This window comes from Echinops telfairi, unplaced genomic scaffold (genome assembly GCF_000313985.2).
Source record: "Echinops telfairi isolate 266 unplaced genomic scaffold, ASM31398v2 ScPeMD7_53;HRSCAF=182, whole genome shotgun sequence".
Lineage (NCBI taxonomy): Eukaryota > Metazoa > Chordata > Mammalia > Afrosoricida > Tenrecidae > Echinops > Echinops telfairi.
In genome coordinates, this window is record NW_022103951.1 from 9,278,897 (window position 1) to 9,302,603 (window position 23,707).

The window sequence follows — 23,707 nt, forward strand, 5'->3', positions numbered from 1 at the left end:
TTAATACTACCTCTGGGTTCAGTAATGCACAATTGTACGGTTGAAATATATAAGCATTATATTAAAGTCATTGAGAGCATGAGAGATAATACAATAATACAGTCAGGCATGTTACATAGTACCATTGCTCACCTCAGCCCAGCTTGGTGGTCCACGTGGAGAGAGGAGGAAGGGAAGGAGGGGAAGGGAACAAGGGAGAGGGGGAAGAGTCAGGGAGGTCAGAGTCTGAGAGAGAAGTTAGTCCCTCTATATTGCTGACCCATGCCTATATACCTTTTGGGGGTATGCCAGCCCACTAATTACAGGTAGAGACATATGGCACAGGAAGGGGCTGCACTATAGGCTACACAGTAATGAGAGGATGGGCTAGGGGGTGGTCTCTGGGTTTCTATAGGAACCCTTATCAGTAGGGTGCAAACCCCTCCTACAGGAACCAAGCTAATGGCCTTAGACTCCAGAGAGAGGTAGTCCATTGTCTCCAGCAGCAGGGAGCAGGCCCAGCCCTGCTGTGGGATGAGACAGCAGTCTGGCAGCAAGTACCTGACTTCCCCCCACATCTTTCCATGATTGATTCCTTTAACATGCTGTCACTGACCTCCATGAGGCCTGATCCTGAATGCCCTCCACATTCCTGTTTCCTTAGCATCAAACAGCAGGATTTCAAGATGGTGAGCAAGGCATTGGGGGTGTCTGAGAAGCTTGCAAGGTCAGCAGTTTGAAACTACCAGCTGCTCTGCAGAAGAAAGATGAGGCTTTCTACTCCCGTAAAGAATTACAGATTTGGAAATCCATTGGGGCAGTTCTACCATGTCCTATGGGTTGCTATGAATCAGAATCAATGCAACAGCAGTGAGTTTAAAGTTTGGAGTTAGTATGTGGGAGGCATGAATAGGAAAAGCTGGCCTCACCCCAACTCACTGGCCCTCTACAGTCTTTTCTTCTAAGATCCTCAACCACTACAAAGTCACTGAGTGGTAAAGAAGGTATAAGACACTTAAGTTTTAGGAGTGAGACTTTTTATGTCCTTTACACCCTTCCCCCCACTAATCCTATTGAGTTCTCTTTCCCCCTACATTTATTGATTGTCATTGTTGAGCATATATATAGTACACCAATTCCATCATTTCTACATGTACAATTCAGTGACATTGATTACACTCCTTGAGTTGTGCAACCATGTTCACTGTCCTTTTCTGAGTTATTCCTCCCCCATAAGCTCACTGCCCCCTGAGGTTCCTGCCTAATCTTTTGAGGTGCTGTTGTCACTGTGATTCCATATAGACAGTTCTTAAAAGAGCATAATGCTCAAGGCAGGCATTTTTATTATTTAAACTACTGTTTGGTTTTAAGAGGACTTTAAGGGAATATATATATTGGTTTAAGGTTTCGAAATTATTTTTGTACAATATTTTCTGGGGTGTATTAGGCCAGGTTGACCAGAGAAATAACTCCAGAGACACTAATAAATTTGTAAGAGAGAGCTTTATATAAAAGGGCAATTGTATATTGAGAAAACATCCCAGCCCAGTCCAGATCAAGTCCATATGTCTGATATTAGCCCGTAAGTCTGAAACTAGTCCATAAAGCCCTCTTCAGACTCACACAGTCACATGCAATGATGAAAAATGCAAGAAGATCACAGGCCAGTGGGTGCAAAGTCTTGTGGATCTAATACCGGTAGAAGCATCTCAGTGCTGGCCCGGGTCTCCACATGTCTCCTTCAGCTCTCCAAGTGTGGCTCTTTAACAAGAAGATGAAGTACAAAAAGAGGCTCTCACAGATCTCAGCAAGTCTCTGCGTGACTTATTAACAGGAAGACCAAGGCAGAGAGAGAGAGAGAGAGGAAGTTCCCAGAATCCTTAGGAGAAGGCCATACCCACAAGAAGGCATCATCAGGCTATGACCTGATTGACAAGCTAGACTCCACCCCTACACTTATTTATCAAGTTGACATGAAGTTATGTAACTACCACAGACCACCCCTTGTCAACTTGACACCTTTACACAACTCTTTAGCTAATCATACATATTTTTTAAACAAAACAATAATAAAATCATATCTGTGCCAAACAGGATAAAACTAAAATGCGTATAATTTAAAATGTGCCAGATGTATTTAAATATAATATTCTATAAGTGAACAAAACAAAAATATTCTATACCTAACAATTGCAGTTATGTGAACACCTATACCTTAATCCTATAATCCTATCAACATTTTCCCCTACTCACGAAAGTTGGTAAGTCAGCTACTTCATGCCTTTATCCTCCTCATTTTGAGTATCCAATTTCTATACTGCCCACTTATATCAACCCAGTACTCTGAGATAACAAGTATGTTCTTTGATGTGAAGAATCTTCATTCCAGTTGGAAACTTGTAAGTCTGTATCCATAACCAAAGTCAAATCAGGACAGGCCATCTATAAAGTCAACAGCAATATGCACCATTTTACAACCTCAAAAATCTTTTCATCTGGTCTGGTTCTGGTCAACTCAATGTGGGACATTGCCTCACCTAGCCTCACCAGAGTGCCCATTGGTTGCCTCACCTTTAGACATGGGCCCCATCACAAATTCTCAACAACCCCAGCCCCCTTGGCTAGGTCATGAACTTCAGACCAGTCAATCTGCTCTCGTCTTCTCCTCTAGTCCCTGTGAATCAGGTCCATGGGTGTCTGTGGTCATATTCAACCCGCCTCTTTATGGCTGCATTTCTTCCACTTCCACTAAACAGGAAGATCCAGGTGGTCACCTAGCAGGCATTTCAGGCTGCCTACAGGCTCCCTTTAACATTCAGTCCTAGACAGGAGGGTTCCTTCATGGCTCCAAATTTTCCAGCTTTAGGCCCAAGCTACTAGTTCAAAATTCAAAAAGGCCAAGTTCTATTTATTTTCTTCAGTCTGTTAACAGCAAGCTTTGCCACTCAGCAAGTGTTCTCAAATGCAAATATTCTAAGCACTCACAGCACTGGGTGGGGCTTATCCTTTCAGAGCCTTCTTTGCAGACAGGCTTTCCAAACCCATTTAAAGATCCAATTTAATGTCTAAAGCCAAGTGGGCTTAAAACTCTATTTTCATACTTCCCAATAATTATTTCTATCAATAACAGTAAGCAGAAGAAATCAATATAAACATAGTAGTGTCTGATCCTAAACACCTTCTTAAAACAGTCAAATTCAATCATTATCTAAACTATCTTCTCTAAACTATACTTTCTTAGCTAAACCATTATTTGCAATATAGCCTTAGGCCTCTGATTGTATCAAGCCAGAGTGGGACCTTCTGTCAGCCATTTTGACCTTCTCTCAGCCACTTTGACTAAGCAGCATGATCTCAGAGGAAAAGTTCAGGGGGCTATTTTGTCCCCTAAGCTCAAAATTTACATTAATCACATTCATTTTCACCATTTCAAATGGGAATAACCAACGAAAATAATCAAAACTTTAACTTCCCATGTTCTTTCTAGAAAACAAACAATTAAACTGCATGACTATATATGACCTCCAGCTAGTCAAAGAAGAAAGAGTGCCATGAGGGCAGAGGTCAGACAAGCTTCTACTCTCCATCTTCATGATTCATTTCTCTAGTACCCCACTCCCAAGGTACCATAATGTGTTAGGCCGGGTTGACTAGAGAAACAAATCCAGAGACACTAATATAAGTGTAAGAGAGAACTTTATATAAAAGAGCAATTGCATATTGAGAACATCCTAGCCCAGTCCAGATCAAGTCCATAAGTCAAATATTAGCCCAGAAGTCCAACACTAGTTGGAAATTTTGAAATTATATAACCACCACAAGGGGATCCTCCAGCCTAAGTCTAAGCATTTGGAATTCTGCAGTTTTAATCCATGAGTATTTGAAAAATAGCATTTCCCCTGCTTTGATCAGGATTCTTCAATAGCATCTTTGATCAAAATGTTTAGTGATGTTTGTGTCTTAGGTGGTGATCTTTAAGCCAAACTCTCTTGTCCAAGAGAAAGAGAAGGCTTTCAACTCATATAGAGTTACAGTCTCAGAGACCCACAGGAGCAGTGCTATGCTGTCACTCTAAGTCAGAATCAACTCAATGGCAGTCAGTGAGTAGTTGTTTTTTTAATTTCAGAAAGATGAGCAAGGTAGAGAGAACAAGATGTTCCTGAGAAGCATCCTCCTTTGAATCTAAAACTGGTTCAATAATCTGTGCCTCTAGTATAAGGAGATGGAAGTAGTGCCAATATTAGGAAGCAAGGAATGTTAGAGCCATGGCCCGTGTATGATAAAACAATGTTCCTCAATAAATTGGGAGAGTTTTTGATACACTGTAATCATTAACCCCACAAAGGAACCCTAGTAACTCCAGTTAGCAGCATCAAGCTTATTCTCATTAAGAATGGTGAAGGAGCTTCATTTGAGATATATCTAGTGAGGCTAGATATCTGGGCTATATCTAGTGAGGACATCTAAGAAGCAGCTCCCTTTGCCGAAGGCCACTTCAGCCAATGACTAATCTCCAAATGAATTTGTTTGGTATCATTTTGTCTGCCTAACAATTTTTCCCTCGGTTTTTTGTCTTTAACTAGTTTTATTGGCATATACTTTTCATATCATAACAATTTAATCATTCACTCATATTAAGAACTGGGCAATCATCACCACAATCAATTTCAGAACATTTTCTTCTCATACTCATTGTTGTTTGGTCCCCATCCCCCACCCCCTTCCTACCCTGCCATGCTCCTAGGTAATTATTAATTCAATGACTAACTCTATAGATTTGCCCATTGTGTTAGACCAGGTTGACGAGATAAGCAAATCCAGAGACACTCATGTAAGTGTAAGAGAGAGCTTTAATATAAAAGAGTAATTGTATATTGAGAAAACATCCCAGCCCAGTCCAGATCAAGTCTATAAGTCTGATATGAGCCCATAAATGTGAGGCCAATAATCCATAAATTCCTCTTCAGACTCACACAGTCACATGCAATGATGCAAACTGCAAAAAGACCACAGGCCAGTGGGTGCAAAGTCTTGTGGATCCAGTGCTGGTGGAAGCATCTCCAGTGCTCTCACAGGTCTCAGCGTGGCCCTACGTGGCTTGTCAATATTAAGGTGAAGCAGAGAAAGAAGGAGGCCAGCTTCCAGAGAGCCATTTATCTCAGTCACCCTCCAATCAAGCTGAGACCTGGTTGACAGACTAAACTCCACCCCTTCACTCTTAATACCCTCAAATTGACATGAGATTATGTCACTACCACACCCATCCTGGATTTCAAATACAGAAAATCATACAAAACACAATGTTTTCAGGTCCATTTTGTTTGTCTCTGGTGCCTTAGTGGTTAAGCATTGGGCTGCGATTTGAAAGGTCAGTAATTCAAAATCACAAATTGTTCCTCAGAAAATAGACTGAGGTTTCTACTCATAAAGAGTTACAGTCTTAAAAACCCACAGCGGCAGTTCAACCCTGTCCTGTAGGATGACTATGAGTCTGCATCAACTCACTGGCAGTGAGTCTGCTTTTACAGGGGCTCCAGTTTGTCTTTGTTTCATCTTCTCACCGTGCTGTGAGTTGAAGTTTGAAGGACAAAAAAGAGCTGAGGGAAAAGAGAGAGACTGAAGGGGTGTGTCCTTGTGTGTTGTGGAGTCAATTCCAACTCATGGCGACAAAAAGGGACAGAGTAGAGCAGCCCCCAAAGAACATATTCTTGATGTGAAGAATTATCATCAGTATATTCTTTTGTTTTTTTCTCCTCAGTCTCTAAGATATAGTATCAAGAAATTGGGGCTTTTTTTCTTCTCCCTTCCCAGCCCTGTTGGCGGCTGCTCTTGGTTGGGAGCCGTCCCGCACCTAATACAGGAAGATGGTGGCTGCAAAGAAGACGAAAAAGTCGCTGGGGTTCATCAGTTCGAGGCTCCAACTCATTATAAAAAGTGGGAAGTACATGCTGGGCTACAAGCAGACACTGAAGGAAATAGAAATCCAGTACTACGCCATGTTGGCCAAAACTGGTGTCCATCACTCCAGCGGCCACAATATTGAGTTGGGCACAGCGTGCAGCAAGTACTACAGGGTGTGCACGCTGGCCATCCTGGACCACGGTGATTCTGATATCATTAGAAGCATGCCAGAACAGACTGGTGAAAAAGAAATCCTGCAATATTTTTCTTTAATAAAACTGATCAGAGCTTGTTTTTTTAAAAAAAAGAAATTGGGGAAGATACAAATTAAATATATTCGTTAATCAGATATGACAAATCTTCAAAAAGTTTGTGGGAAAATTGAATGAAATGATCATGGAATTTTCCACAAACTTTTTGAAGTCCTATTATATTTTTTCATAAATATATTGTTCACTATGGAGAAATCTTATTATAGTTGTACCTTCCTCACACACATGAACTCATATGTATATTTTCTATTCTAATGATATTCTCATGAATGCATTTTTGTATTTCCTGGTATTTTCTCTTGTGTTAGTCTGGGTTGAATAGATACACAAATCCAGGGAGACTCATATGTGTAATAGAGAACTTTATACCAAAGAACAATCGTATATTAAGAAAATATCCCAGCCCAGTCCAGATCAAGGCCATAAGTCTGATATTAGCCCATATATCCAATACCAGTCTAAATTCCTCTTCAGACTCATGCAACACATACAATAATACCGAGTGCAGGAGGATCACAGGCCAGGGGGTGGAAAGTCTTATGGATCCAGTGGTGGAAGGACCTTGGTGCTGGTGTGTGTCTCCACGTGGCTCCTCCAGCTCCAAGGCTCTGGCTACCATCAGCATAGCTCCATGTGGCTTGTCAACAGGAATGTCTTGCAGGGAGAAGAAGCAGAGAGAGTCTCCTGCCTCTAGGGAGTAATACAGGAGAGCCCAGATTCCTCTGGAGAAGGCCATGCCCACACAGAGACCTCATTGGCAGTGACTTGATTGACAAGCTAGACTCCACCTGTTCACAAGTTGACAGATTATGTAACTACCACATCTCTTTTTGCCTCTCAGTCTCAAACTAGGAATAGGAAGATGGAATAGAGACAAATTCAGGGTTTCTTAAAATATTGTGAGGAAAAACTAGATTATATTCTATTGATTAAAATTAAATAGTTATATAAAGTAATAAATTTGGCACATTGGCAATTTTCAGTACATCAATTCCAAACTGCCTGTGTCCTTTGAACAAAAAAGGTGGTGTGTTTTTCTTTAGCGTCAAAGACCTGAGCTCTCAAGCAAAACATCTGTTGGTGTTCAGTTGGGACTTTGGCAAGTGGCCTGGGCACAAGACCTCTGACATAACAATGGACAGACCCTCTAGTGCAGATCAGACATATCATCTGTGGTGGTACCCCAGGGCTTAGTGTCAGGCTTTCATCTATATGAAGATCATTAAGTAATCCCTTCAGGTATAAATAACCCCATTCCCTGCCCTATACCATGTCTGATTCTGATAAATATTTGAGAAATGACTTAGAGCTAGATTTCAACTGGGTAACAAGAGCCAGCCTTCTTGGGTAAGGATGACAAGATAGAGGTTTTCTATTTCAAGGACATGACATTATTAAGATATGAGAATGATATTTATATAACATAGCTTCTTAGTCCAAAATTAACCACTGAAACTAACTTGAAACTTGAAAGTTAAAAAGGAACAAACTTATTTCTTGGTTCACATTGCTGTATATTTCATTACGGGCTTTCAAGTTTATGTGGCGCTAGCCATTAGAGCATAGACCAAAACAAAGCCCCAGAATGCACACTGGAAGGAAAACTAAGAATACTTACTGGCTATATATCAGAAGAGATGTGTGTGTGTGTGTGTGTGTGTGTGTGTGTGTGTGTTTTGCACATAGCAGATCTGAAAAAGAATGAGCTCAAGAAACAAAATATTTCTATGCTGGACGGAAATGCCAGGTAATAGGCAAAGATCATCAGATAATTCCACCAAATGAAGAAACACCCAAACAATAATACACAGTAGGCACAATCTCGGCTTTGACATGCAGACAAATACAGGAGAATTGGAAAGAGTTGAATTGAAATTTGCAAATTTGGTCTGACTCCAAATCCTAATCTCTAACCTAAAGAAATTGCTGATGGGATTCAAAGTCCCAGGGGACTCTAATAGGAGGGAGGAGCTGAGCTGATCTTTAAAGATAGGGTTCAGATAGGTAAGGAGAAAGGCCAACTGGGTAAATGCATAAACTGAAAAATGCCCACTGACTCTCGTAGTGACCCTAGAGGACAAGGTAGAATTGTCCCTGTAGGTTTCTGAGACTAACTTTTTACAGGAGTAGAAAGCCAACGTTTTTTCCACAGAGCACCTCAGTGGTTTTGAACTGCTGACCTTGCAGTTGACAGCCCAACAAGTAGCCACTTCACCAGGAAGGCTCCGGCTAAATGCATGTAGACTAGCAAAGAGTTTACAGAAACGATTAGCTTAGTGGTTCAATGGAATTCATATGCTGGGCAATGAATGCAAGATTTTGAACTACAGGTAATTGGCAGCCACCAGAACCTGTAAAGCATTTTAAGTTACAGAGAGGATAGCTTTGGGTCTGCTCTGGGAAGCAACTCCAGATCCCTGCCCCCCGCTGCCCTTTACTCTTCTGGCCTGGCCCCCATTACTCATCAGGTTCATTCCAGGGGAAGGAAGGGGGGCGGAATTCAAGGTCAGGGCTAGACCCAGGCCCCGGGGGTGGGGTGGGGCGCCCACTGGGTCATATGGGGTAGCCTGTTTCTCGGGCCTCGGGTGAACTTGGGAGACCTGCCCCTGGACCTTCTCTAGGCCGCCCAAGGTGGAAGCCTTCCCGCCCTCTTTCTTTGCCCTTGGTTGGACTCTTCAGATCCACCTTAGGCGCCGCTCTGAGTAAGGGGCGGGGCTGGAGGGGTAGCTGTGAAACCCTCTGTGACGTCACTGCGAGGGGCGGGGCCTCAGCGGGCCGCCTACTTATTCTTCCCCTCAGGCCCGGCTCCCCAGTTCCGGTCCCTGCGGGGGCGGGTCCACGGCACCCAGGTACCTGCGGTGGGAGGGCCTGTTTCCTCAGAACCCCGGAGGGTGGACGGTGGGCGGGACAGGAAAAGGAAACTCGGAGGGGCAGCCGGGTGCCTTTCCCTGTGCTGTGGTGTCTGATGCTCCCGCGGGCTGCCCTCCTTTCCTTCCCGCCGGTTCCGCCAGGCGGCGAGGCAGCCGCGGCCCACAGCCCGGTACTTCCAGCTTCTGTCCGGCGACGGGAGAGGCTTTGCCTGAGGCATTCTCGCCTCAAGCCCCCAACCCCGCTGGGGTTCCCTCGAGCTCCGCGGCCTGGTCTAGGCGGGGCCGCCCGAGCGCCAGCCCTCGTCGCCGGCCCCGCGCCTCCCCGCCGAGCGGCGCGCTGGTTGGTTCGCTCTCCGCCGCACTCGGCACGAGCGTTTCAAACCGTCGCGACCTCCTGGGCTCCCACCCCGCCGCCTAACCTACTCTGTGCTGGTCCGAAAACCAGGTCCGCCCTCGGGGGTTCAGCTCTGCGCCGAAGACTGGGCGCCACCGCCTGGGAACATCGGGAAGATGCGGAGCAGAAGCAATTCTGGCGTCCGCCTGGACGGGTATGCGCGGCTAGTGCAGCAAACGATTCTCTGTTACCAGGTAAGGCGGGACTCCCCACTTCAAGGGTAACTCAGTGCCCTCCCCAGGCCTCCGCCCGCCCGAGACCTGTGATCTGGCAGTTAAGAGGTTTCCTCCTAGAATCCAATTCCCACTGACTGGTGGTCACCGCCCACTCCCAGCCAATACACACCCACACAATTTCTCTCCCTTACCGCACTCCACCTGACTCTCCCTCTCTCCTCTTTCTCCTCCCATTCTCTCACTCACACCCACCCCACCCCACCCCACCCCGGATCTTTTTACAAGTCGAGGGATAGACTAGTTAGTGACAGCTCATCGCCAAATGAATTCTTAGACCACTGCTTGAGATTGAGGACCAGAAAGCACTCCTGGGTGCCCTGGATACAAAATAGATCTCTTTGCACAGACTCCGTTTATTCTGGACAAAAGTGACCGTGTATGTAGGTTGGAAAGAGCCTGCTGAAGCATGGATTACAGGATACAGGACTGTAGAGACTAGTGAAGCTGCTTCCTAACATTGGGCGGGCCCACACCTGCTGCCCCCACTCATGAATTACTTTGATAGGAACCACCTGTGAGGACCTGGGGCCCAGGGGCGCTACTCTGGTGGTTATTTTATGGATGAGAACACAAGGCCAAAAAAGTTACGAACCCAGTTCTTTCTGAACCCTAGGCCAAGGGGCCTTGAGAAGGTGCCCGTGTGATCTGATTTATGACTATGGTCACTACTACGGTTTTGTCTTAATGGGTTAAAGGTACGTATGAGTCCATCATGTAAGTCCACTGGACTATTTTTATTCATATGGAGGACAGCAGCTAAGTTGCTTGCCCTCACTCAACAGCAACTATTTATAGGCTCATCAGAGGCCCAGGAAGAAGTGGCATTAAGCCTGCAAGTTGGGAACCATGGTCTCTCCCACGCTGTTGACCATTTTCCCTTCTCAACCAATCCACTTAAACCTGTTTCCTTATTTCAGGAAATACTCGTGGGCTACCTGATATGTACAAGGCAGTCTGAGGTAGTAGGTGTACAAAGAAAAGTTGTGGCATTTTTGGATAGGGTATAAGCCCAGAGGCCCTTGGCACCAGATGTGGCTGACAAATCAGAACCATTTGGAATTTAGAAAGGTCACGTGCATGTACTTTGTAATCTCGATAACTGCAGTAGGGTCTGGGCTGCAGTCCTTAGCATTGAAATAAGAATATTCTCACAGAATGGGAGGCAGACTGAGCATCATTTCACTTCATTGTAGGTCATCTTTTGCCACCCACTAAGTCTGCCTGTCACTTAGGGACACGCTCACTTTCCAGAGCTACTTGGCTTTTGGAATTGTACATGAAGGGTTGGAGTCCTTAGTTTAGGAGCCTTGAAGAAGGACCTCTAACCCAGTTTGGGGATCACAGGGTAGAGGCCTGCAGAGATAATGCTCAAATTGAAAGTGAAGGAGTAGTAGGCAGGCAAATTGATGTGCTTTCTTCCCTTCCTCCAAGGAATTTATTGTGATTATATTTATAAAATATTCTCAAATCCAAGTGGAGAGGCCTTTTCCCTTGTTACTCTGATGGAAAGGGTTATAGAGAGAGTTGATTAAGCTTGATTCCTCTGTCAGACTGGCTTTGTATCCCCAGCTCTGCCTTCTGTGACTTAGGTAACATTTGCTCCACCACTCTAAGCCAGGCCCTCATCTGTAAAATAGGCATAATAATAGCACCTGCCTCCACTGAGTTGGGGACAAAATAGACATGAGGCGGAACTGGTGCCTGGTATGTCGCCTGGCACCTAGCGGGCAAACAGTCAGTAGTGGATGCTTTTGGTGGTATGATGGCTTTGAGATGAGCCACATGTCAGTACCCAGGCCTGGTGGTCCTCACCTGACCACCCATGCTCGTGATACATTTCTGGAAGTTCCTGACCCAGCAACGAGTTACTTTCTGGTCCTGGAACATAATGTCTCTCCATTGGTGAGTACAGTGAGGGTCGGTCTCGAGCACAGAGACCTCATCAGATCCCTAGCTTTTGCTTCAGCCAGAGCCCCACGTGCATCCAGGGTGGGTGGACATCAGAAGTCTTTGTCGAATACTTCCTGCCGGCCTTGAGCCATGCTAATGACTCAATTATTGACCTCAGGAGCAAAAGAACTGCCCTCTTATTTAAGCAAATCTGCAGGGTTGGACTTTCCTCCCCAACATTTTAATGATTAAAAAAAAGTTGTCTGAGCCTATATTTGTATTGACTTTGTGGGTAGTTGGTGAGAACCACTCATGTTTGCTGTGCGCTCCCTTGGTTGCATGGCTATGCTCTTCTGGCTAACCAGAACTCCAAGCAGGGCCCGGCTGGGGAAACCCAAAGGCAGAGTTGGGCTCCTTGCCAAGGTGGGAAGTATCCCCACAACTCTTCACAGGGTGAGCATTAGCCCATTTCAAGCCTGGTCAGTTTCCCTGAGTGATGTTAACCGACTGTCATCGAGCCAGTCCCAACTCCGAGCCCTATAGGACAGGGGAGAACTGCTCCTTTGGATTTCCATGGCTGTGGCCCTTGATGGGAGCAGAAAGCCTCACCTTTGTCCCATGGAGCTGCCCTTTTAGTTTGTCCACTGCTTCCCCCACTAAACCACTAGGGCTCCGTGAGTGATCAGAACATGAGCTGCGTGGATAATTTCCAAAGTTTGGCTCATTGTCCCATCTTCTTTTGTAGAAACATGCAGATGTTTATGAGGCATTCGCCATTGTCAGCTGTTACAAGCACCAGACCTCTGTTTCTGATTCGTTCTTTAATTTGAGACCAACTTATATTAGTTTCACTTGTTAGGAATAATTCAATATTAAACATGTCTTACTCGTAATTTTTCTGTTAGTAAAAGCCTGTTCATATCTGTGAACATGTCAACTAATTTTCTTTTCTTGTATCTGTGAAAGGGAAGACATTTTCCCATTAGTCATTTGCCAGTTATACTTGTTGCCAAATATTACGTGAGTCTTTAAGGCAAATAATGAAAGGGCTGTGTTTCTGAAAAGGGCCTTTTGTAAGTTTGATTTTCGACAGTTACTTTAAGACGCACCATCAACAATTTGCTGAGTTTTTATAACATTTTTAGATTTTGGCCTAGATAAGAAACAATAACTGTACATTTTGTAATGACTGATGGCTTATTAATGAAATTGTTAAGAGTGGTGATTAGATGTGATCAGAAAAAAAAGTAATGACCCCGTGTCCACTGTCACTGCGGATTATTTGTAGTAAAAGGAGATAGCTCAGGACCAGTGCAGTGCTTTTGAGTGACAATTTAAAATGAGAAGAATAGAATAATTAAAAGATGACACGGATTAAATAGTAAAGCAATAAAGGTCGGGAGGTTATTGTTTGTGAGACATTAGTCATTCGATTAAAGGAACTCCTACAGGAAAACACTGATCATGCAAGTGTGGGAGCAGGAATTGCTCGAATCAATCTTTGCATGGGTGGGAGAGGGTATGGTGTGGCATACAAATGCTAAAGTAGCTGGACCCAGGAGAGGAGCGTGGCTTATCCACCAAAACCGGGAGGCAAGTTATACTTTTCTATCCTATCTACTTCCTTAGTGACTGGAGAGGCGAGATCCTCAGTCCAGTGTGCCATTCACTGCTCGCTCATTGCCACTGAGTGGATGCTGACTCATAGCAACCCTAGAGGACAGGGTAGAACTGCCCCTTTTACTTTCTGAGATAAACTGTTTACAGAAGTAGAAAGCCTTATTTTTCTCCCTCAGAGTGCTGGTGGTTTCAAACTGCTGACACTGTGGAGTGCTTTCCAAATCATAACCATGTATGCCATCAGGGTTTCCAGAGTACATGTGGGGAAGTGTTACTGGAGGTTGGAGAAGAGAGGTGAACAAATATGACTACACCCACTCCTCACTTAGAAACATGGGTATTGTCCAAAGACCAGGTTGGTTTTTTTAAATCATTTTATTGGGGGCTTATACAGCGCTTATCACAATCCATACATCCATCCATTGTGTCAAGCACATTTGTACATTTGTTGTCATCATTCTCAAAACATTTTCTTTCTACTTAAGCTTGGTATCGGCTCCTGATTCCCCCATCCTCCCTCCCTCCCTCGTGAACCCTTGATAATTTATAAACTATTATTTTTTCATGTCTTACACTGACCGGTGTCTCCCTTCACCCACTTTTCTATTGTCCATGCCCCAGGGAGGGGGTTATATGTAGATCATTGTGATCGGTTCCCCCTTTCTCCTCCCACCTTCCCCTTACCCTCTTAGTATGGCTACTCATTATCTCATTATTGGTCCTGAGGGGTTTATCTGTCCTGGATTCCCTGTGTTTCCAGCTCTTATCTGTACCCATGTACATTTTCTGGTCTAGCTGGATTTGTAAGGTAGAATTAGGGTCACGATAGTGGGGAGGGGGGAGAAAGCATTAAAGAACTAAAGGAAAGTTTTATGTTTCATCTGTGCTATACTGCACCCTGACTGGATCGTCTCTTCCTTGTGACCCTTCTGTAAGGGGATGTCCAATTGCAAAGACCAGACTGTTAATGAAAAAAAAAAATCAACGGTACGTGAAAATAGAAGCTGACCACATCAGATCACAAAATGGAGAATGAATACATTATTATATAACTGCCAAACCACTGAAAATCATGGCTCAACCAAGTTGACACATAACCTCAACCATTCCCAGCCAGCGTTAATCTCATCTTGGTATTGGCTACTTACTGCCAGCCATGCTTTATTAATGTGCAGAATAATCAGAGTTTTTACATAAGTTAGGATAGATTTAGTCCTTCAGGAGAGTAAGAAAGTGAATGAACTAACGATTTCTAGTCGAATTGTCAGACAGCATTAAACATTACTTTAAAGTGAGTTAAGTCAGCATAGGTCAGTCAACTGCAGTCTACTGTCCAGGGGTACCCTTTGAGTATGGAGAAGAGTCAGATTTTACTAGAGCTGCGATCTACCCAGGAGCCCTGGTGACTCAGTGGTTAAGCATGCTCAGCTGCCAAGCAAAAGGCTGGCAGCATGCACCCACAAGCCACTCTGGATGAAAAAACCTGGCAGTCCATTCCCGTAAAGATTTACTTTCCTGAAAACCCTCTGGTGCAGTTTCATTCTGCCCAATAAGGTCGCTATGCGTTGGAATTGACTTGAAGGCAATGGGCTTGTTTGGGTTGGTTTGGGGGATTTTTCCCAGTATGCACAATGGAATAAGACAAGGGCAGAGGACTACCAGAGCCTCCCTGTCATAATAAACAGTCTTTGATTAAAAATAAAGCAGGATAGCTCCCAACTCCTTTTATAGTCAGTACCCCAAGATACCATCGCCAAATAAGAACTGTGGGAAATAAAATGTGTAGACCACCTTCACTTAAGAATAGTGTTGCAAAAAGGCAAAATATTAATACAATTCCAGTTGTGTGTGTGTGTGTGTGACATGACATGACCAAATGAGGTTTATCTCAGGAACGCAAGGAGAGTCACTAGAAGAAAATATGTAATTTACTGCCTAAGTAAATCAAAGAGTCAAAAACTAGGACAATTTCAATAGTTGTAGGAAGAGCCTTTGATAAAAGTCAGCATCCATTAACAGGAATAAATGAGTATCTTTTAGAAAAGTAAGTATACAAAGGACTTTTGTTAGCTCAATAAAGGGTAATGTTATATATTTTTTTAAAAGCACTTTAGTCCTACATAGTCAAGGAAACATCAAGGATCTCCCAAACACCTCTTCTGTTGTACTTGTTGCCCAATCAGCAGTTAAGAAAAAGAAATGTGGTATAGGATGATCAGTATTGGCAGATACACAACTCACTGCTGTTGAGTCAATGCTGACTCATAGCAACCCTATAAGACAGGTAGTTTCCAAGGCTAACTCTGTACAGGAGTAGAAAACCTCATCTTTCTCCCTTGAAGTGGCTGGTGGTTTTGAACGGCTCAACTTGCTGTTGGCAATCCAACCTGTAACCACTACACCACCAGGGCAGATACAAGTGCCCTAGAAAACCGAAGACTTATTTAAGTTTTCAATTTTTAGAGCAAGTTCACCATGTATAAGAGCCTTTAAATATTTTCATATTTAACTATAGAGATTGAATTTTTTTGAGCCATTACAAAAAAAAAATACTACCAAAAACTAGATTCTACCATTGACAACTTGAAAACAGCGACGGGCCATAGTGGGGAGAGATTTATAGGTGTCTCAAGCTTTGAAGTGAACTCAAAAGATTGGTCTGTGCATTGTCTGAAGTAGATTTCTCTATTTGTATATCTAGGTTCTAATATCCATTGCAATGGCTACACAGAACTCAGACAATATTCATGATTAAAGGGCTTATTAAGAAAGTTAAAGTTTATAATGCAAGTGAGAACTGTGCAGGATAGAGTTGTTCCTCAGGACAAGTTATAAAGTTCTTTCAGGGTTGCTCATAGGTATACTGCTCAGCTGTAATCCTCCACCTGAAGGCCTTCAGCTCCAGCTCAGAGGATCAGCAAATCTGACTCTGATTTAAGTGCCCAAAGACACCCCACTCCAGTATAAGCCTCAACTCAGACACTCAGCTCCACTTCTGTGAGTGAGCAAGCCCAGATTCCCCAATCAGTGCCTAGAGACACCGCATTCTACAAGCCAGCCTCTTGCCCCAAATGGCTCAGCTATACTTGCTCCATGGATTGGGCAGTCCACCACTCTGTTTCATGTTCTGGCTCCTGGTTCTGCTGTTGCTGCTCCTCTGAGGTCACAGCTGTCTTCTGGATCCAGGAGGTTCACTGCTCAGAGATCTTGGGGTCCAGAGGACATGCTCCACTCCTGGCTCTTGCTAGTAATGAGATTTCACCCTCTGTGTCTTTTAGAGGGCTCCTTTTGTACGCAGCAGGGGGGCGCTGTTGGGAATCTGGGTCTCAATTACTCACAGGTGTATCCTATCAGTATCTCCTCACCCCTTTTTCTTACCAGACTCAGGAAAAGGTGGTTTGGTGGGAGTTAGAGATTTTGACTAGAAGACTCACAGTAAATAATGCACTGCCCCTGCAGTCCGCTCATCTAGGCTTTTTCACAGTTAAAGAACTCCAGTCCAGAGAGCCCAAGGGACGTTTTGTCCAGGCTACCCTTCTGAAGAGCTGGCAGCCCTCGGTCTTAATGGGTTCAAGCTGGAGGAGTGGAGAGACACACTTTGGATAGCCCAGAGTACAGTATCCAGTAACATTGCCTGCTTCTTCCTCTGTGTGTTTTAGTAGTGACATTCTTAAAGGATGATTTCTTTAAATGTTCTCCCGATTTCCGGAAGTCCTGTCACTTATATTTAAATGTCACACTATCAATGAGGGAAGTAACTATCCCATCGTTCTCACAACAGATAGGACAACGCAATGTTCCATAAAATGCATTCAGAGAAGTGGTTCTTCCTCAAACGCATTTGTTACCCATGTATGATTTGAAAGCTGAATGCCTTACCCTGCCCTGAGAAAAAAGAAAAATTCTCAGACTCACTACCATTGATTCAGTGCTAATTCATAGCGACACCCTGCTGGTTTTGAACTGCCAGCCATGCAGATCACAGACCAATGCTTAACCACTACACAACCAGGGCTTCATGTTCTGAGAAAAAGGCACACTAAAAAAGTTCCCAGTGCCTCACAGAACCCCCACCTCCAAAGCCCACCAGCAGATACCTGGAGACTCCAGCTGAAGAGGCCATATGCAGAGCCCCGTGGGATGGTTCAGTGCACCCAGTCCAATGCAGTGGACTGTAAGTCAGCCTTAACATTGACAGTTTCTCAGAGACTTCTACAGTTCTCCTGTTCAGACTAAAGTTATATAGTACAGCCCCAGGTAAGTCCTGAGGACCGAGGACTGGACTTCCCATGTTGGCCAGAAAGACCCTACCAGCCCCACTGACTTTGAACATATTCTGTAAGTTTCCACAATGCCAGGCCAAGGTCTAACAGGTCAGTGATCCTGCTACCTTACCATAGGAATGGTTGGGAGAGGCAAAGAATCACAGTCTCTTAGAACAATGGTCAGAAGCCCTGGTGTCATAGTGGTTATGCATCAGCTGCTAACCAGCAGCCCTCTGTGGGACAAAGATAAAGGCTTTCTACTCCCATAAAGAGTCACAGTCTCAGAAACCCACAGGGCCAGTTTTCCCCTGCCCTAAAGTGTCACCATGAGTGGCATTCAACACATGGCATAAGTGTTTGGTTTGAAGGAGAGTAGTAGGGAACCCTGGTGGCACAGTCATTAAGTGGTCAGCTGATACATTAAAGGTGGCCAGTTTGAACCCACCAGCTGCTCCATGGAAGAAAGATGTGGCAGTCTGCTTCTGTAAACACTTTGACCTTGGAAACCCAATGAGATGAGGGAGCTCTACTGTGTTATTTAGGGTTGCTATGAGTCTGAATCAACCCCTCCGCAACAGGTTAGGAGAGCGGTAAAGGTGGAAGCACACTTGATGCCAGCGAAGGGACCCAGTGGGTTTCTGTGAGTTGCAGAGGCTGTAAGGTAAGCCTTGCAGTCTGGGGCAGAGCTGCAATGAAGTGGAGGCCTGGAATGCTTGGCTCCCGCCCAGGTCCAGGTCTTTTTCCTGGAAGCCAGTGGACAGCTGGCAGCCTGTAGTTATTTGTGAACCCAGAGGGAGGGGGCAAACTGTCAAGCAGTGATTTAGAAGAAGACTTCATTTGAAAGGGAGAATGGCCCACCTGTGATCCCCTCAGGTAAAGAATGAGGCTGCTGCACATGAAAGTTTCCATTTACAAGACCATTCTCTGAATGGTTAACCTATCAAATTGTACACCAGCTATCCAGTCACAGGAATAAACAGTCTTACCCAACCAGTCACCTTGGTGACAGGTGCAATCCTTTTAGACAAATGCTAGCATAATTCCCATTTTAAAATGGCCATTACCCTCCCCTGGGGTCCCCTTAATATTTTGAATAATAGTTGCTATAACAAAAATTCTAGTACAACAAATAAATCTGGCCAATTTGTGCCATTTTTCATAGCAGAATTTTTCATCTCCTACTCTTTGCTTTTCCACCATGGTGCTTCGGAGTCCTGTATTTTAGACATTTATCCTAGCCTCTCTTAGGTATTTCATATGCATAATGGTACTGTACTTTTCCTCTCTAGGAAGTGAGCAAGGCAGTGCTAGGCACTGGGTGATTCTTTCCCAAAGGAGAAAGGACTAGGTGTGGTGATGAACCCAGAGACTCTGACCTCTGGCTCTTTTTAGCACAGGAAAAGGAGTAGCTCAAGCTGACTGCCCTGGGCACTGAGGAAGGCTTCACAGAGGAGGGAGTGGGTCCCAGGCCTGGAGGCACAGGAGACTACCCTTAGTTACTTGGGGTTTTCTGCCCCCAAGCCCACCTAAGAGAGAAAGGCAGTTGATGAGGTTGCATGTGGGAGGAAGAGCCAGCCCACAATGGGTCTCATATAACAACCTAGGGGATTTAGACTGTCTGGTAGGCACTAGAGCAGTGGTTCTCAACCTGCAGGTCGCAACCCCTTTTGGGGTCTAACTGCCCTTTCACAGGAGTCGCCCAATTCATAACAATAGCAAAATGATAGTTATGAAGTAATAATGAAAACAGTTTTATGATTGGGGGTCACCACAACATGAGGAGCTGTATTAAAGTGTCACGGTATTAGAATGGTTGAGAACCACTGCACTAGAGAATTCTGAGCCCAGCAACAATAATTTGCTCATTTCTCATCTCTGCTTGGAGTAGCTCTCCTGGTTTCCCCCCTTCTCAATAAAAAAATATTGTGCCTGTCTGCCTTGCTTCTTAAGGGCTTCTTGATGAGGATGATAGGTAACACTCCCCCTCCCCCTGGGCAGCTGTCAGAGAGAACACCTTACTGCTCCCCTATCGTGGAAGGAGGTTCAGGGCACAATCTAGCTTTGGGTGGGGAAAAACTCATGCACATTAGCAGTTGAGCCCAAACTAAAGGAGAAAAGAGATGTCTTCCAGTTTATGTGACAGTGACATTTTGTAATCCAAACCACATAGACTGTGTAAGCCGTCACTGCTGTGTCACCGGAAGGCTGTTGTCTCTGTGAACTCAAGCACACCTGGAGGGGGGTCTCCTTGTGATTTCTTTATCCTGGGTTTGGGTTGACCCAACAGGCCTCAGGGCAGATAAAGGAGTGTATCCTGGCTGTTGCTAGGGAATAGGAATAGTGGTCTTAATAAAGAGCCTCTATAGTCCACTATTGGTAGATGACTTGTACCTTCACCCTGTGAATTCCTAGACTTCAGTTACGATTCACATTAATAGTATTGATTTGTGGTGGTTGACGTGTAGAGTTTCAGTTCTTCCTGTAGAGTGCAGAAATTTGTTAACAGAGAAACTCAAGTATGTGATCACTGCCACCGAGACTCAACAGGATAGAATTGCACCTCTGAGTTTCTGAGACTAACTGGTTACAGGAGTAGAAAGTCCCATCTTTTTCCCTCTAAGCAGCTGATGGTTTTGAACTTTGGACCTTGCGGATTGAAGCCCATCTCATAATCATTACGTCACCAGAGCTCCTCAGACAGTTCCCTTAGATTGGGCCATTTAAAGCTATGCCAGTTTTGTTGTTGTTGCTTAACCTAATAACCTTGGTATCGACACTGTGAAAGCCTCCAACAGAAATTGCTCACAAATCCTCCTATAAATATTTAAGTAATATTGCTTAAGCTGGCAAGGTTGAGATGGTTATAGTATATTTTATCAGATGCACATTTCTTTGCACATTTTTAAGGAAAATTCCTCAGGTGTGGGTTTATGTGTCACTTTCCCTAACTTCTCCATTTTTATTAGGACTGGCTTATTTTAGATAACAGGTTTATTGATGTAGACTTCACACACCACACAACTCATCTATTCAAAGTGTATGATTCAGCGGCTTTTGGTCCATTCACAGTGTAATGCACCCACACCTTTACTTTGCTCCCGAACTTTTCTATCATCCCCAAAGGATTTTCTGTGCCCCTAGGGGCTGCCCCCTATTCTCCCCTCCCCCCAGCCACCAATTCACTCTGTGTTGCTGTGCATTTGCCTATTCTGGAGCTTGCGTGCTAGTGGGATCGCATGTATGTTTGACTTCTTTCACTCAGTAGAACGTTTTCAGGATTCATCCATGCTGTAGCATGTATCAGGACTTCAGCCCTTTGTGTGGGTAAACAGTATCCCATTGTGTGGGTATAGCCCAGTTTGTTTATCTGTTCATCAGTTGATGGGCAATTGGGTAACTTCCACATTTTGGCTGTTATGAATAATCTGTGAAGATCCGTGTCCACGTTTTTTGAGTGCAGGCCTGGCTTTCTTGTGACTCAGCGGTCATTTGAAGTAAGTACAGGTGACATCATAGGTCAGTAGGACTCCCAGATGTCCTCTTGCTCAGCACCTGAGTTTTAGGCATTTAAAGTATCTAGTGTACAGGTGGGCAGCTAAAGCCTGGATTAGGTAAATGCCTCCCTGGCCCACAAGCCCAAGTGGTACGGTGAGGCCCAAGAAGATCTAAAGCCCTGGATGCAGACAGCTGGCATAAGCACCTTGCAGCCTTTTTCTCTCGGCTGCTGCTGCTTTTCTGTCACCTGCAACAGTGTGATCCTCGTCTGGAGCGAAAGAGTGAGATCATGAGAGTAGATGGTTCCTTAGAGATTTTCAAGTGCAGTAGTCTTGCTCTACAGGTAAGGAAACGGAGTCCTAGAAAAGCAATGCGACTTCTTGCCCAAGATCACACTCTTTGCGGCAGAGCAAGGACTGGAACCCCAATTTCCTTAGTCCTTTCCCAACCCCACCCTCCCCCGCCTCTCACCCTTCCCCCAAGGCAAGCATTCACTGCCCAGGGCCTGTGGGAATTGGGCTAACAAGTCCTCACATGTCCTTCTTGGATAGAATCCTGTCACGGGACTGCTCTCAGCCAGCCAGGAACAGAAGGACGCCTGGGTGCGGGACAACATCTACAGTATCCTGGCCGTGTGGGGCCTGGGAATGGCCTACCGCAAGAATGCCGACCGGGACGAGGACAAGGCCAAGGCCTATGAGCTGGAACAGGTAATGGGGGCTGATGCCTGGGTCTGTCTTGGCTGTTCAACATTAGAAGTCGGCATGGAAGTAGCTGTGGGCCCATGAGGTGTCAGCCTCTGCTTTGTGTCTGGGAACACAGTCTCCGCCTCTCAGTTGTCTCTCTCTCAGAATCTGCCCATCAACAAAACCACCATAATCACACGGGCTAAGAAGGTAGCCATCCAAACTTCTAACCCCCAGATATCTGTTTGCCTAACCAGCTATACATCTCTCATATAGCCTTTATCACTTTTATACATTTTCTAGACAAGCTATCCTAAACAAAGATGATTCTAAAATGTTGCCTGTTTTAGCCATCTTTAGTTGAACAATTTAGTGACATGAATTATATTCAGTAGGTGTGTGCATGAAGACACACACATAGTTTTACATCACCCCAAATAGAAACTTAATATCCCTGTAGCAGTAACCCCTGCTAGACCCTTTCCTAGCCCCTGGTAATCACTAATACATTTTGGTCTCTAAAAATTGGCATATTCTAGATTGATATCCAACATAGCAGGAAGTGGGACAGTGTAATATTCAACTTTTGTGTCTCACTGATTTCACTCAGCATTACTATTTTCAAGATTCATCTCTATGGTACCATGTATCGGCATTTCATTTCTGTCAATGGCTGATTATCTCATAGTATTATGTACCACAGTTTATTTATCCATTCCTCTGCTGATGGGTACTGACTGGGGTTTTTGCCACCGTTTGGCTATTGTGAATAATGTTACAGTGAACATTGGTTTATGTATATAAGGGCTGCACAAAGTTCGTAGAAAAATTCCATCCCATTTTGTCACAGACTTTTCAGAGCTCTCCAGTATCTCTTGGGGTCCCTGTTTTCATGTCTCTTAGGGTGAAATTACTGGATCGTATGGCAATTCTGTGTTTAACTCTGGGGAATTGCCAAGCAGTTTTCCACAGCGACTGGGCCATTTTTACATTCCCATCTCCAATGGTCAATTAAAATTTTTTTTCCAATGGGCAATTTTATCTCAAAGGACTCATAGATGAGCCTCCAAAAAAGATATTGAGATGGCCAATAACCATGTGAAAAGATGCTCAATATCATTTAGTTGTTAGGGGAATGCAAATCTAAACCACGATGAGATACTGCTTCACTTCCACTAGGATGGCTGTTCCGAGCAAAACAAAAAACAACCGGATAGGTGTGGGAATGCAGAGAAGTAGAACGCTTGGGCTTGAACAGCACAGCTGCCCAATGTGTCAGACTTCCCCAGGCACTGTAGGACATTCAGTATTCAGGCCCCTGCTCATGAAATGCCAGCTGCTGCCTCAACTCCTTGCCATCGGTACAAGCAGAACACCCCCACGCCCACATTTCTAGATGCTCCCCCGCCCCAGTGCTTGTTCGTAATGGAAAAAGACTTGTCTGTTTGAGGAGACTTTGTTTATGCTAGCGACTATAGGCAGTGTTAATTATAACAATGCTACATAACTCATAATTCTGAGGTAACGTTTTCTGCTCTGAAAGTATATGTCCCCAGTGTCAAGCTCTAGAATATTAGGATTTTAAAGGTAGAAGGATCTAAAAGCTTGATTCATTCCAGACTTCCCTGGCAATGAACTTTCATAGCCCTTCATGACATCTTCCCTTACAAGCTGTGTACATTCTGTGAGGGGAGGCTTTCAGCAAAACTGCTTTGACCCAATCTCCTCCTCTCCAGGTCCTCATGAAGTAGTCTTACAGTAGTTTTGATCAAACATATAAAGAATAGTGTCTTAGGCCAGGTTGACTAGAGAAACAAATCCAGTGACTCTCAGATGTGTAGGAAAGAGTTTTATATCAAGAAGTAATTGTATATCAGGAAAACACCCCATCTCACTCAAGTCCAGAAGTAAGATACTAGAGCATAATCCTTCTTCAGACGCATACGAAGCCACATGCAATGACGCACAATGTAGGAACATCACTGACTAGTGGGTGCAAAACTGTGTGGATCCCATGGCGGTGGAAGCATCTTCAGGGCTCTGGCAGCAACCAGGGTCCACCAGCAGGAAGGTGAAGGCAGGGAGAGAAGTGGGGCGGG

The 23,707-nt window shown here is 44.5% G+C and overlaps 2 protein-coding genes across 4 annotated transcripts in view; both read left to right on the forward strand.

Annotated features, from left to right (window-relative positions):
• The first annotated feature begins 5,843 nt into the window (after positions 1-5,843).
• LOC101657126 (60S ribosomal protein L30-like) lies at positions 5,844-6,224 on the forward strand. Its single transcript, XM_030885773.2, has one exon. The coding sequence runs from the start codon at positions 5,844-5,846 to the stop codon at positions 6,222-6,224; it is 381 nt and encodes a 126-aa protein (XP_030741633.2).
• Positions 6,225-9,367: 3,143 nt separating this feature from the next.
• The window catches only part of PHKA2 (phosphorylase kinase regulatory subunit alpha 2), a 60,307-nt gene continuing 45,967 nt past the window's right edge, over positions 9,368-23,707 (forward strand). The window contains exons 1-2 of one of the 3 annotated variants that reach the window (XM_045290665.1): positions 9,368-9,610; positions 21,474-21,632. In XM_045290665.1, the coding sequence (XP_045146600.1) occupies positions 9,533-9,610; positions 21,474-21,632 (237 nt within the window). In that variant the 5' untranslated portion in view covers positions 9,368-9,532. The remainder of the gene's footprint in view (positions 9,611-21,473; positions 21,633-23,707) is intronic. The other 2 variants (XM_045290667.1, XM_045290666.1) reach the window with 2 other exon arrangements.